At 45.4% G+C, this 15000-nt stretch overlaps 1 protein-coding gene and 1 long non-coding RNA gene across 2 annotated transcripts in view; both read left to right on the top strand.

Moving 5' to 3' along the window:
- LOC115199666 (metal transporter CNNM4) overlaps positions 1 to 15000 on the top strand; it is a 65954-nt gene that overhangs the window by 50385 nt on the left and 569 nt on the right. The window contains exons 2-4 of the mRNA XM_029761972.1: positions 5 to 148; positions 1597 to 1737; positions 4387 to 4556. Coding sequence (XP_029617832.1) covers positions 5 to 148; positions 1597 to 1737; positions 4387 to 4556 — 455 coding nt within the window. The remainder of the gene's footprint in view (positions 1 to 4; positions 149 to 1596; positions 1738 to 4386; positions 4557 to 15000) is intronic.
- LOC115200533 (uncharacterized) lies at positions 11352 to 12012 on the top strand. Its single transcript, XR_003879533.1, has 2 exons — positions 11352 to 11775; positions 11881 to 12012. It is a non-coding gene; the product is annotated as an uncharacterized LOC115200533 (long non-coding RNA).

The raw sequence follows: 15000 nt of genomic DNA, 5'->3' as shown, positions 1-15000 counted from the left end.
CCAGGTAAGTCCCACCTGGCCATCGTTCAGAAGGTGAATAATGAGGGCGAGGGGGATCCGTTCTACGAGGTGCTGGGATTGGTTACCTTGGAAGACGTCATCGAGGAGATCATCAAATCAGAGATCCTGGACGAGTCGGACCTTTACAGTGAGTCTACTGGGTTATAACATGTTTATTACAACATGTGTGTTCATAGAACATGAGCCCATAACTCATTTTTTTAGCCTTTATAGATATTTAGTACATACCCTTAGAATGCGGATGCTCATCCCCAGAATGGTTTTACGTGTCTGTTTTCAAAGGATAAAGCAAAGAACATGAACAACTTCACAGTTAAGAACACTATAAGAATATGGAAGAACATGTATTGGTTCTACAAGAACCAATATCCCTCCCTAAAAACACAACATTATGGATCAATCCTTGGTTTGCTTTTCAGAATTCATCGATAAATTGTCCCACATGGAAAACTAAAGGCATAAAAAAACCGTAAATGACCTGGTAGTAGGAAATACATTTATTTCCATGACAGAATTAAAAAGCATTTTTGGACTGACCAATGTAGATATTTTCAAGTACATCCACCTTAAAAGTTTATGTCACAAAAACGTTGATTTGAAATCGTTTGGACACGAGAGCAATCTTGAGGGAAACCTATGTCAGAAAAGGATGTTCATATGATAGATAAGATATAGAAAACCTTCCAGAGAGCATATCCAACTGACAACCTCTTAGAAAAAAAAAACAACTATTGGAACCAAGACTTAAAAATAACTGATATTGGCACAAGATGGAGGGAATGTTGAAACATAACGAATGAGATTACAGTTAACGAAAACGTACGCTTAATCCAGTATTTATTACTATACAAGAGACACAATTCACAAATTCTACAGCACAACGTCAGAGTCCTGTCTGAAGTGTAAACCTACTAATGACTCACTAAGCCTTCTGGGAATGGTACAAAAGCTATGGGCGGAGTTGGAAAGATGGATGTGAAGCGGTATTGTAAATGTGCTTTTAATTCGTCTGGCTGTATATTTCAAGACATGAGGGTGCAGTGAGATACCCGATGGGTTGGACAAAACTCTTCTCATCAATTATCTTAAAACAACAAAAACCTATACTAAAAAAACTGAAAATCAGCCAATCCTCCCCATGCTTTATATTCTAAACATTTTAAAGAGCGTGGACGACGGAGAGAAACAAAATGGTGCAGTTTGAGGCCATGTGGCAGAGTGATTAGGGTTGGGGCTAGTGGGTCTTTTTAGTATGTGTTTCTTTTGTATTGTTTATAAAAGATCAAATAAAATCATATAAATCACATTTTTCAAAAGAATGCAAAGCTGACCAGTGGTTCTAAAATCTGCCATGTGACACAAATTAACAATATTAATCCACTCGGGATAAACTGTTTTGAGATTGGGGTCCTCGGTCAGATGCTTATCAGATGTCCCTCCCCTCTGACCTTCTCCTCCAATGGGTTTTGAGAAGGAGGAGAGGATTCGAGGAACCAAGGAAATGCAGTTTAGATTCTGCCCTAATCTGTAACCTGTCCTTTTGTGTTCTGTCCTTTTGTGTTGTCTCTCACCTAGCTGACAACAGCAGAAACAGGAAGAAGGTGGCACCCAATAAGAACAAACGAGATTTCTCCGCCTTCAAACAGAGCGAGAGCGAATCCAAAGTCAAGATCTCCCCTCAGCTGCTATTGGCCGCTCACCGTTTCCTGGCAACAGGTTAGAATGCTTGACCTCCAAACGACACAATGCAACACACAGTCACACACTACCCAACCACAATATGCCACAATACAGTGCATTTGGAAAATATTCAATCCCCTTGACTTTTTCCACATTTTGTTTTACGTTACAGCCTTATTCTAAAATAGTTTTTGTTTTAAATCCTCATAAATCTACACACAATACCCCGTAATGAAAAAGCAAAAACATGTTTTTAGAAATGTTTGCACATTTATTGAAAATAAAAACAGAGGAACTGTATTTACATAAGTATTCTGACTCTTTGCTATGAGACTCGAAATTGAGCTCAGGTGCATCATGTTTCCATTGATCATCCTTGAGAATGCAATTGATTGGACATGATTTGGAAAGGCACACACCTGTTTATATAAGGTCCCACAGTAGACAGCGCATGTCAGAGCAAAAACCAAGCCATGAGGTCAAAGGAAGGGCTTTCTAAGGGCCTTGGTCAGGGAGGTGACCTAGAACCCGATGGTCACTTTGACAGAGTTCCTCTGTGGAGATGGGAGAACATTATAGAAGGACAACCATCTCTGCAGCACTCCACCAATCAGGCCTTTGTGGTAGAGTAGCCAGACAGAAACCACTCTTCAGTAAAAGGCACATGACAGCTCACTTGGAGTTTGCCAAAAGGCACTGAAAGACTCTCAGACCATGAGAAACAAGATTTTCTGGTCTGATGAAACCAAGATTGAACTGAATGCCAAGTTTCACATCTGGATGAAACCTGGTACCATCCCTACGGTGAAGCATGGTGGTGGCAGCATCATGCTGTGGGGATGTTTTTCAGCAGCAGGGACTGGGAGACTAGTCAGGATTGATGGAAAGATGAACAGAACAAAGTACAGAGAGATCCTTGCTGAAAACCTCCTCCAGAGCACTCAGGACCTCAGACTGGGGGGCGAATAGTCACCTTCCACCAGGACAAAGACCCTAAGCACACAGCCAAGACAACACAGAAGTGGCTTTGGGACAAGTCTCTAAATGTCCTTGAGTGGCCCAGCCAGAGCCCGGACTTGAACCAGATCAAACATCTCTGGAGAAACCTGAAAATAGCTGTGCAGCAACGCTCCCCATCCAACCTGACAGACCTTGAGAGGATCTGCAGAGAATGGGAGAAACTCCCCAAATACAGGTGTGCCAAGCTTGTAGAGTCATACCCAAGAAGACTCGAGGCTGTAATCGCTGCCAAAGGTGCTTCAACAGAGTACTGAGTAAAGAGTCTGAATACTTATGTAAACGTGATATTTTTGTTTTTTGATTTCTCATACGTTTGTAAAAATTCCTAAAAACATGTTTTTGCTTTGTCGTTATGGGGTATTGTGTGTAGATTGATGAGGTAAAAAATATTTTATCAATTTTAGAATAAGGCTGTAACGTAACAAAATGTTGAAAAAGTCAAGGGGTCTGAATACTTTCTGAATGTACCATGTCTTGCTCAGCTGGTAAAAGCGTGTCGTGACTCGTTAAGAATGCCAATGTTGTTCAATTCCCTCATTGATTGCTTAACAAAAAAATAGAAGGTTGAATGTTATGACGTAAATGATTGACTTGTGTTGCCAGCACCACTAGTCTTGTGGTCTGTTGTAGCGTGCTCAGCCAGAATTACGTTGCAGTTCCCTCTTCTCTCTCTCTAAAACAGCACAGATTGCAGTATTACAGCATGCCTGTCTGTGTCTGCCTCTACCCCCTCTGTCTGCATCTACCCCCCCTCTGTCTGCATCTACCCCCCCTCTGTCTGCATCTACCCCCCCCTGTCTGCATTTACCCCCCCCCCTGTCTGCATCTACCCCCCCCCTGTCTGCCTCTACCCCCTGTCTCTCTGCCTCTACCCCCTGTCTGTCTGCCTCTACCCCCGTCTCTCTGCCTCTAACCCCTCTGTCTGCCTCTACCCCCCCCTCTGTCTGCCTCTACCCCCCCGCCTGTCTGCCTCTACTCTCTCTGTCTGTCTGTCTGTCTGTCTGTCTGTCTGTCTGTCTGTCTGTCTGTCTGTCTGTCTGTCTGCCTCTACCCCCCTCTGTCTGTCTGACTCTACCCCCTCTCTCTGTCTGTCTATCTGCCTCTAACCCCTCTGTCTGCCTCTACCCTCTGTCTGCATCTACCCCCCCCCTGTCTGCCTCTACCCCCATCTGTCTGCCTCTACCCCCTGTCTCTCTGCCTCTACCCCCCGTCTCTCTGCCTCTACCCCGTCTGTCTGCCTCTACCCCCGTCTCTCTGCCTCTAACCCCTCTGTCTGCCTCTACCCCCCCTCTGTCTGCCTCTACCCCCCCGCCTGTCTGCCTCTACTCTCTCTCTCTCTCTCTCTCTCTCTGTCTGTCTGTCTGTCTGTCTGTCTGTCTGTCTGTCTGTCTGTCTGTCTGTCTGTCTGTCTGTCTGTCTGTCTGCCTCTACCCCCCTCTGTCTGTCTGACTCTACCCCCTCTCTCTGTCTGTCTATCTGCCTCTAACCCCTCTGTCTGCCTCTAACCCCTGTCTGTCTGCCTCTAACCCCTCTGTCTGCCTCTACCCTCTGTCTGCCTCTAACCCCTGTCTGTCTGCCTCTACTTTCTGTGTCTGTCTGCCTCTACCCCCTCTGTCTTTAACATAATTTCAGTTCAGTCAAATTATAATTTGTGTCCCTCTCCAGAGGTGACGTTATTCAGCCCGTCCCAGATATCGGACAAGGTTCTGTTGAGGATTCTGAGACACCCAGACGTCATCCAGGAGATTAAGTTCAACGACAGTGACAAACGCTGTCCTCAACACTTTGTCTACCAGAGAGGGAAGGCTGTCGACTACTTCATACTCATACTGCAGGTAGGCTACACACACTCTGTCTGTCTGTCTGTCTGTCTGTCTGTCTGTCTGTCTGTCTGTCTGTCTGTCTGTCTGTCTGTCTGTCTGTCTGTCTGTCTGTCTGTCTGTCTGTCTTCGTGTGACTCAGTCACTGATTGATTCACCATTGTGACATGGTTTTACATTCCCACATGAAAAGTTCCTTCTTAGTTAAACATTTTCACTTCCTCTCTTCATACTGGCCTGGAATAGACCTGAGAAACACTCTCTAACATCTCTGTTGAGCGCAGCCATGTCTTGTTACCCGTAACAGATGGCAACTCCCTGCCCTGCCTCGACAGGGGGTCGCAAAGTATTTACTTATTTAACCATGCACGGGGTTGATGGAAGGAGGCTTTCTGTGTCACAACACTAACCCAGAGGGAGCTAGCTCTAGCTCTACGTTAATCAACCACACAGCCAGACTAACCATCCTGTTGAAGGACTGTTGTGAAAGCTGCCACTGGCCTCACACAATGCCTTCACACCGACACTCTCTCCAACATATTGTTCTCCGGAAGCAGAGGAGAAGTGACGAGGAGGCCACTTTATGCTAGTGTTGCACCGATATGACATTTTTGGCCGATACCAATATTTTCTTTGCCAAAAAACCCCGATACCGATAACCAATATTTAACATTTTGGAGGCCTTTTAAGTATTCTAGTGCAGTTAAATAGTTAACACATGGGCGCAGTGGTCTAAGGCACTCCATCTGTGGAAGAGGCGTCACTGCAGTCCCTGGTTCGAATCCAGCTCTATCACATCCGGCCGTGAGGCGGCGCACAATTGGCCACGGTTTGGTCGGGGTAGGCCGTCATTGTAAATATGAATTTGTTCTAAACTGACTTGCCTAGTTAAATAAATGTTACACACAGACACACCAAACTGACCAAAAAGTTATTTTGTTGGCATTTACATATGTCCCCATTACCAGTAAAACATAATCAAAATGTATTTCTTTCACTTACTTGCTGTGCTGTTTGGTTGTTCATTTGTTCAGGCGTTTCATTCTCAACCAGGATTTCTATGGAACGCTGTTTGGTTTTTTGCGTGTCAAAAAAGTTACACTTCAAATAAGCTTATTGACCAATCAGGGTCTGAATATGACTGCACGTCACATAATAATTTAATGCGCTCATACGTTTTTTTTACATAGTTATTACACATTGATTACACTACCACTCGTATTTCATATATCACAGCGATTCATCGATACGTCTGCTATGATGCTGGTGAAGTTAACATTTTACTATTCTACAAACAGTAGAATTATGCCATACTTTTATTTTGAAGGCTAACCGCAAAGTCCACTATTGTGGCTAATCCTTATTGTGGCTAACTTCACATAGATGGGTCCGACCACCATTAATTAAGTGAAAAATGTCTTATTAGGGTTATTTTAGACGACACCTAGCTATATAGTTAGCTAGTTCACTATAGCTACTGAAACAGATGTCGTCTTGCTATGTTTTTGAGGAAGAACATTGTTTGCATCCATGAGCTAGCTTTTTTAAAATGACAAGCACTGTAGGTGCGCGAGAGACATGAGCATCTCATCATTATATACAGATCTCTGGTGTAAATGGGAAGGTGCACAGCACAGAAAGCGCGAAGGAGACGAAACGAAAAAGACAACATGCTGACATAAACGCTCATAAAAAATAAAAAGATACAGGCATTTGGAATATTGCGCAAAAACATTCATGTTAAGTAATTCTATATCACCCAGCCCTAGGCGTGAAGCAGTGTTCCTTCAGCTGGCACTGCAGCTGGAGGTCAGAGCCTGCAGCTGGAGGTCAGAGCCTGCAGCTGGAGGTCAGAGCCTGCAGCTGGAGGTCAGAGCCTGCAGCTGGAGGTCAGGAGGTCAGAGCCTGAATTTAAGAAGTGACATCAATAAGGGATCATGGGTTTCGCCTGGATTCACCTGGTCGGTCTGTCGTGGAAAGAGCAGGTGTTCTTAATGTATTGTATACTCAGTGTATAGGGAGTAGAAAATAACATGGCTATATAGAGGGTACCATGGAGAGAGGGAGACATAGGGTCCAGAGCAGCTTGTACTAATTGATCCCTCTTACGTAAAGGGGAGAAAGGGGGAGGAGACTGGGAGACACCGTGCGTGCCACACTGTCAGTCAACTGTGTATCAATAGGTTAATACCAACTTTAATCTAACCCCCAGCTAGCCTCTGCACCACTCTGTAGAAAGACACACAGACACACACACAGACACACACACAGAAACACACACAGAAACACACACACTGTTTTCCCATAAATCAGTTATGGCATTAGTCCCCAAACAGTCATTAGCCAGCGCCAGTAATCCAGGGATCGTTAGGCTCAGCTCGTTAGCCACCCACCCCACCCTCATCATGATGTTATCTACTCAGTGGGAGGGCCCATATGTGGAATAATCCATTGAGCTACACTACATGGAGTAAAGTATGTGGATACCTGCTTGTCCAACATCTCATTATAAAATCATGGGCATTAATATGGAGTTGTTCCCTCCTTTGCTGCCATAACAGCCTCCACTCTTCTGGGAAGGCTTTCCACTAGATGTTGGAACATTTGCTGCTGGGACTTGCTTCCATTGAGTCACAAGAGCATTATTGAGGTCGGGCACTGATGTTGGTCGATTAGGCCTGGCTTGCAGTCGGCATTCCAATTCAGGTGTTTGATAGAGTTGTCAGGGCTCTGTGCAGGCCAATCAAGTTCTTACACACCGATCTCAACAAACCATTTCTGTATGGACCTCGCTTTGTGCATGGGGGCATTGTCATGCTGAAACAGGCAAGGGCCTTCCCCAAACTGTTGCCGCAAAGTTGGAAACACAGAATCGCCTAGAATGCCATAGCGTTACGATTTCCCGAACCATGAAAAACATCCCCAGACCATTATTCCTCCTCCACCATTTACATTTACATTTAAGTCATTTAGCAGACGCTCTTATCCAGAGCGACTTACAAATTGGTGCATTCACCTTATGATATCCAGTGGAACAACCACTTTACAATAGTGCATCTAAATCTTTTAGGGGGGGGGGGTTAGAAGGATTACTTTATCCTATCCCAGGTATTCCTTAACGAGGTGGGGTTTCAGGTGTCTCCGGAAGGTGGTGATTGACTCCGCTGTCCTGGCGTCGTGAGGGAGCTTGTTCCACCATTGGGGTGCCAGAGCAGCGAACAGTTTTGACTGGGCTGAGCGGGAACTGTGCTTCCTCAGAGGTAGGGAGGCGAGCAGGCCAGAGGTGGATGAATGCAGTGCCCTTGTTTGGGTGTAGGGCCTGATCAGAGCCTGAAGGTACGGAGGTGCCGTTCCCCTCACAGCTCCGTAGGCAAGCACCATGGTCTTGTAGCAGATGCGAGCTTCAACTGGAAGCCAGTGGAGAGAGCGGAGGAGCGGGGTGACGTGAGAGAACTTGGGAAGGTTGAACACCAGACAGGCTGCGGCGTTCTGGATGAGTTGTAGGGGTTTAATGGCACAGGCAGGGAGCCCAGCCAACAGCGAGTTGCAGTAATCCAGACGGGAGATGACAAGTGCCTGGACTAGGACCTGCGCCGCTTCCTGTGTGAGGCAGGGTCGTACTCTGCGAATGTTGTAAAGCATGAACCTACAGGATCGGGTCACCGCCTTGATGTTAGTGGAGAACGACAGGGTGTTGTCCAGGGTCACGCCAAGGTTCTTAGCACTCTGGGAGGAGGACACAAGGGAGTTGTCAACCGTGATGGTGAGATCATGGAACGGGCAGTCCTTCCCCGGGAGGAAGAGCAGCTTTACACTTGGCAATATGCAGGTAGTGTTCTCCTGGCATCCTCCAAACCCAGATTCGTCTGTCGGACTGCCACATGGTGAAACGTGATTCATTCCAAAGTCCAATGGCGGTGCGCTTTACACCACTCCAGCCGACGCTTGGCATTGGGCAAGGTGATCTTAGGCTTGTGTGCGGCTGCTCGGCCATGGAAGCCCATTTCATGAAGCTCCTGACGAACACTTCTTGTGCTGACGTTGCTTCCAAAGGTAGTTTGGAACTCGGTATTGAGTGTTGCAACAGAGGACAGACTATTTTTAGACGCTGCACGCTTCAGCAATTGGTGGTCCCGTTCTGTGAGCTTGCGTGGCCTACCACTTCACAGCTGAGCCGTGGTTGCTCCTAGACGTTTCCACTTCACAATATCAACACTTACAGTTGACCAGGGCAGCTCTAACAAGGCAGAAATTTGATGAATTGACTTGTTGGAAAGGTGGCTCCTATGACGGCGCACAATTGTCCGGGTTTGGCCGGGGTAGGCCGTCATTGTAAAAAATGATTTGTTCTTAACTGACTTGCCTAGTTAAATAAAGGTTAAATGAAGGTTAAATGAAGGTTCAATAAATCAATATAAATAAATGGCAGTGCCACGTTGAAAGTCACTGAGCTCTTCAGGAAGGCCATTCTACTGTCAATGTTTGTCTTTGGCAATTGCATGGCTGTGTGCTCAATTTTTATACACCTGTCAGCAACGGGTGTGGCTGAAAAAAGATCAAGAACATTAACCACCCGAGCCACGGCCTGTTCACCCCGCTACCATCCAGAAGACGAGGTCAGTACAGGTGCATCAAAGCTGGGACCAAGAGACAAGATATTTTTGAATCTTAAGGACATCAGATTGTTAAATAGCCATCACTAGCCGGCTACCACCCGGTTACTCAACCCTGCACCTTAGAGGCTGATGCCCTATATATAAATTGGAATCACTGGTTACTTTAATAATGAAACACCAGTCACTTTAATAATGTTTAAATAATGTTTACATACTGCTTTACTAATCTCATATGTACATACTGTATTCTATTCTACTGTATTTTAGTCAATGCCACATTGACATTGCTCAATCTAATATAACAGTTGAAGTCGGAAGTTTACATACACTTAGGTTGGAGTCATTAAAACTCGTTTTTCAACCACCACAAATTTCTTATTAACAAACTATAGTTTTGGCAAGTCGGTTAGGACATCTACTTTGTGCATGACACAAGTAATCTTTCCAACAATTGTTTACAGACAGATTATTTCACTTATAATTCACTGTATCACAATTCCGGTGGGTCAGAAGTTTACATACACTAATTTGACTGTGCCTTTAAACAGCTTGAAAAATTCCAGAAAATGATTTCATGGCTTTAGAAGCTTCTGATAGGCTAATTGAGTCAAATGGAGGTGTACCTGTGGATGTCTTTCAAGGCCTACCTTCAAACTCAGTACCTCTGTGGTTGACATCATGGGAAAGTCAAAAGAAAGACATCCACAAGTCTGGTTCATCCTTGGGAGCAATTTCCAAATGCTTGAAGGTACCACGTTCATCTGTACAAACAATAGTACGCAAGTATAAACACCATGGGACCACGCAGCCGTCATACTGCTCAGGAAGGAGACGCGTTCTGTCTCCTAGAGATTCATGTACTTTGGTGCAAAAAGTGCAAATCAATCCCAGAACAACAGCAAAGGACCTTGTGAAGATGCTGGAGGAAACAGGTACAAAAGTATCTATATCCACAGTAAAACAGTCCTATATCGACACAACCTGAAAGACCGCTCACCAAGGAAGAAGCCACTGCTCCAAAACTGCCATAAAAAAGCCAGACTACGGTTTGCAACTGCACATGGGGACAAAGATCATACTTTTTGGAGAAATGTCCTCTGGTCTGATGAAACAAAAATAGAACTGTTTGGCCATAATGACCATCGTTATGTTTGGAGGAAAAAGGAGGAGGCTTGCAAGCCGAAGAACCACCATCCCAACCGTGAAGCACGGGGGTGGCAGCATCGTGTTGTGGGGGTGCTTTGCTGCAGGAGGGACTGGTGCACCAAATAGATGGCATCATGAGGGAGGAAACTTATGTGGATATATTGAAGCAACATCTCAAGACATCCGTCAGGAAGTTAAAGCTTGGTCGCAAATGGGTCTTCCAAATGGACAATGACCCCAAGCATACTTCCAAAGTTGTGGCAAAATGGTTTAAGGACAACAAAGGCAAGGTATTGGAGTGGCCATCACAAAGCCCTGACCTCAATCCCATAGAACATTTGTGGGCAGAACTGAAAAATCGTGTGCGAGCAAGGAGGCCTACAAACCTGACTCAGTTACACCAGCTCTGTCAAGAGGAATGGGCCAAAATTCACCCAACTTATTGTGGGAAGCTTGTGGAAGGCTACCCGAACCGTTTGACCCAAGTTAATCAATTTAAAGGCAATGCTACCAAATACTAATTGAGTGTATGTAAACTTCTGACTCACTTGGAATGTGATGAAAGAAATAAAAGCTGAAATAAATCATTCTCTCAACTATTATTCTGACATTTCACATTCTTAAAATAAAGTGGTGATCCTAACTGACCTAAAACGGAATTTGGCTAAGGTGTATGTAAACGTCCGACTTCAACTGTGTGTGTGTGTGTGTGTTAATTCCATTCTTTTACTTTTACATGTGTGTGTATTGTTGTGAATAGTTTTTAAATATTACTGCACTGTTGGAGATAGAAACACAAGCATTTCGCTACACCCGCAATAACATCTGCTAAATTGTGTATGTGACCAATAACATTTGATTTGATTTGAAATGGCAGAAACCACTCATTTGAAGGCGTGTACTTTTGGCCATGTAGTGTATTTTTAGGGGGGTGGGAGAGCACTGACATGTGGACCCTGCCAACAACACAATGTTAGGTGGATGGAGCCTGCCAACAACAGAATGTTAGGTGGATGGAGCCTGCCAACAACATAATGTTAGGTGGATGGAGCCTGCCAACAACAGAATGTTAGGTGGATGGAGCCTGCCAACAACACAATGTTAGGTGGATGGAGCCTGCCAACAACAGAATGTTAGGTGGATGGAGCCTGCCAACAACAGAATGTTAGGTGGATGGAGCCTGCCAACAACAGAATGTGAGGTGGATGGAGCCTGCCAACAACAGAATGTGAGGTGGATGGAGCCTGCCAACAACAGAATGTTAGGTGGATGGAGCCTGCCAACAACAGAATGTGAGGTGGATGGAGCCTGCCAACAACAGAATGTTAGGAGGTGGATGGAGCCTGCCAACAACAGAATGTTAGGAGGTGGATGGAGCCTGCCAACAATAGAATGTTAGGAGGTGGATGGAGCCTGCCAACAATAGAATGTTAGGAGGTGGATGGAGCCTGCCAACAACAGAATGTTAGGAGGTGGATGGAGCCTGCCAACAATAGAATGTTAGGAGGTGGATGGAGCCTGCCAACAATAGAATGTTAGGAGGTGGATGGAGCCTGCCAACAACAGAATGTTAGGAGGTGGAATGGGAATTGTTTGTTGACGGCTGCTCTTGTACTGCTACAAAGGGATTGGTCTAAAGGAGATGGAAAGAGGAGAGATTTGGTTATTTGTGGTTTTATGACGTACAGTACCTTCAGAAAGTATTCAGACCCCCCTGAAGGCATTTAGAGCATTTAAACCCGTTTAATCGCCAGGTGCGCGCCTGGACTTAGTCTCTGGAGTAAAAGCTGAGCATAGTGCAATGAGTGAGAAGTTGGACTGTCATTTTTTTGAAGATTTTTTTTAAAACGTCCAAAATGACCCTGGTGGGGGGGTGCCCCCCCAACCCAGCCATGGACCTCCAGCACCCCCCAGAAGGCCCCAAAAGCCATCTCGAAATTTGCACCTGGTAACCCGTTCAATCACCAGGTGCACAGCTGGACTTAGTCTCTGGAGCAAAAATAAAAAATGGGCACTCGTTTTGTTAGGTTAGAGCCTTATTCTAAAATGGATTAAATTATTTTAAATGTATACAAAAATAACAAAACGGAAATATAACATTTACATAAATATTCAGACCCTTTACTCAGTACTTTGTTGAAGCACCTTTGGCAGCAATTACATCCTCGAGTCTTTTTGGGCACAAACTTGGCACACCAGTATTTGGGGAGTTTCTCCCATTCTTCTCTGCAGATCCTCTCAAGCTCTGTCAGGTTGGATCGGGAGCATTGCTGCACAGCAATTTTCAAGTCTCTCCAGAGATGTTCGATCAGGTTCAAGTCCGGGCTCTGGCTGGGCCACTCAAGGACATTCAGAAACTTGTCCCAAAGCCAAAAAGTTGTCTTGGCTATGTGCTTAGGGTTGTTGTCCTGTTGGAAGGTGAACCTTCGCCACAGGCTGAGGTCCTAAGCTCTGGAGGAGGTTTCCATCAAGGATTCTTTGATCTTTCCATCAATCCTGACTTGTCTCCCAGTCCCTGCCGCTGAAAAACATCCCCACAGCATGATGCTGCCCCCACCATGCTTCACCGTAGGGATGGTGCCAGGTTTCCTCCAGACGTGACGCTTGGCATTCAGGCCAAAGAGTTCAATCTTGGTTTCATCAGACCAGATAATCTTTTGGCAAACTCCAAGCGGGCTGTCATGTGCCTTTTTACTGAGGAGTGGCTTCTGTCTGGCCACTCTACCATAAAGGCCTGATTGGTGGAGTGCTGCAGAGATGGTTGTCCTTCTGAAAGGTTCTCCCATTTCCACAGAGGAACTTCGGATTCTTGGCCACCTATCTGACCAAGGCCCTTCTCTCCCGATTGCACAGTTTGGCCAGGCGGCCAGCTCTAGGAAGAGTCTTGGTGCGTCGAAATGTCTTCCATTTAAGAATGATGGAGGCCACAGTGTCTTTTGAGGACCTCCAATGCTGCATAAATGTTTTGGTACACTTCCCCAGATCTGTGCCTCAACAAAATCCTGTCTCGGAGCTCTACAGACAATTCCTTCGACCTCATGGCTTGGTTTTTGCTCTGACATACACTGTCAACTGTGGGACCTTTCCAAATCATGTCCAATCAATTGACTTTACCACAGGTGGACTCCAATCAAGTCGTAGAAACATCCTCAAGGATGATCAATGGAAACAGAATGCACCTGAGCTCCATTTAGAGTCTTCTAGTAAAGTGTCGGAATACTTATGTAAATACAGTATTTCTGTGTTTGCCTTTTAATACATTTGCAAAAAATTTGCTAAAATATGTTTTCGCTTTGTCATAATCGGTTGCTGAGGAAATAGTTTTTTTTAATCTGTTTTAGAATAAGGCTGTAACGTAACAAAATGTGGAAAAGTTGAGGGGTCTGAATAGTTTCCGAAGGCGCTGTGGTCATGAATGAATGAATTGGCTGTTTTTGGAAATGTGTGTGTTTGTGTGTGTGGGGGGGGGAGGGCAGCATTTGTTAATAGCATAGGCGTGGGAGCAGAGTCATGAGAAACGGGACCGTTCTCTTCCAGATAATCTCCCTCCGCCCCAATCTTCATTCCACCGTTATTACAGCTACGTGTGTGTGTGTGTGTGTGTGTGTGTGTGTGTGTGTGTTGTGTGTGTGTGTGTGTGTGTGTGTGTGTGTGTGTGTGTGTGTGTGTGTGTGTGTGTGTGTGTGTGTGTGTGTGTGCTTTTGTAGTGTGTGTGACTGTGTCTTTCCTGTTACACGCCATTACGTAGGCCTATTTTTGGTTGGTTGTTTGTTCGTGTCTGCTCCCAGACGTCAGTCCATTCTGTTTCCAGAATATTGTCATCAGCGATCAAATATTTGCCCCTTGGTGTGAGGGAGGGAGGGAAGGGTGGGAGGCGGGGAAGGAGGAGATGAGGGAGGAAGGTGGGGAGGGGTGAATGATTTTTGGTGGGAGGATAGGGTGTGGGTGGTAGTAGATTGTGTGTGTGTGTACTGGAGTTTTGCTGCTCCACTGTAGCTGGCCACTCTCATCACATGATGTGCAGCCGTATGCAAACTTCTGGCAGCCCTATTCAGTAATATATCAGCCATTATTTCATAAAGCCTTATTATCACACCACATGCAGGCATGCACGTGCCTGGTGAGACCGGTCCGACAGGGACTGAGAATTTCAATCGGTTATGAAGGCAGAACGTTTTGAGACACACCCAGCTGGCTGTATGCAAAGTACAGGCCGCCCCGTTCAGTAATATGTCAGCCATTATTTCAAATAGGCTATGATTTTATCGCACGCACACACACACGCGCATACACGCACAGACACACACACACACACAAGCACACACACACTCTGGGGGTCATGCAAGTTTGTCCTGTCAACAGATACACCAGCTGTAATCTAGATAACCTCTGCTCCTGGAGATAATAGACTGTGCAGCCTTTTGTTCCAGCCCAGCACTAACACACATAATCAAGTAATCATGGTCCGAGATTCACCCACACTGCAGGGCTTCTTGGACTGGAGTTGCCCGTCTCTGCTCTACAGGTTCATCAAGTTCTAGTAGACAGTCAGTGGAACACAGAGAACTCTCTCTTCTCAGGTGGGGTCAGTTCGGGTTCTCTCACTGTTGATGATTCATTCATAATAAACACCTGAACTTTGACCCCGACCTACCTAGACCCATGTGGTTACATGAACACACACACACTACAAGCAC

This window comes from Salmo trutta, chromosome 9 (genome assembly GCF_901001165.1).
Source record: "Salmo trutta chromosome 9, fSalTru1.1, whole genome shotgun sequence".
NCBI lineage: Eukaryota > Metazoa > Chordata > Actinopteri > Salmoniformes > Salmonidae > Salmo > Salmo trutta.
This window is presented reverse-complemented; position numbering and strand designations above follow the sequence as displayed.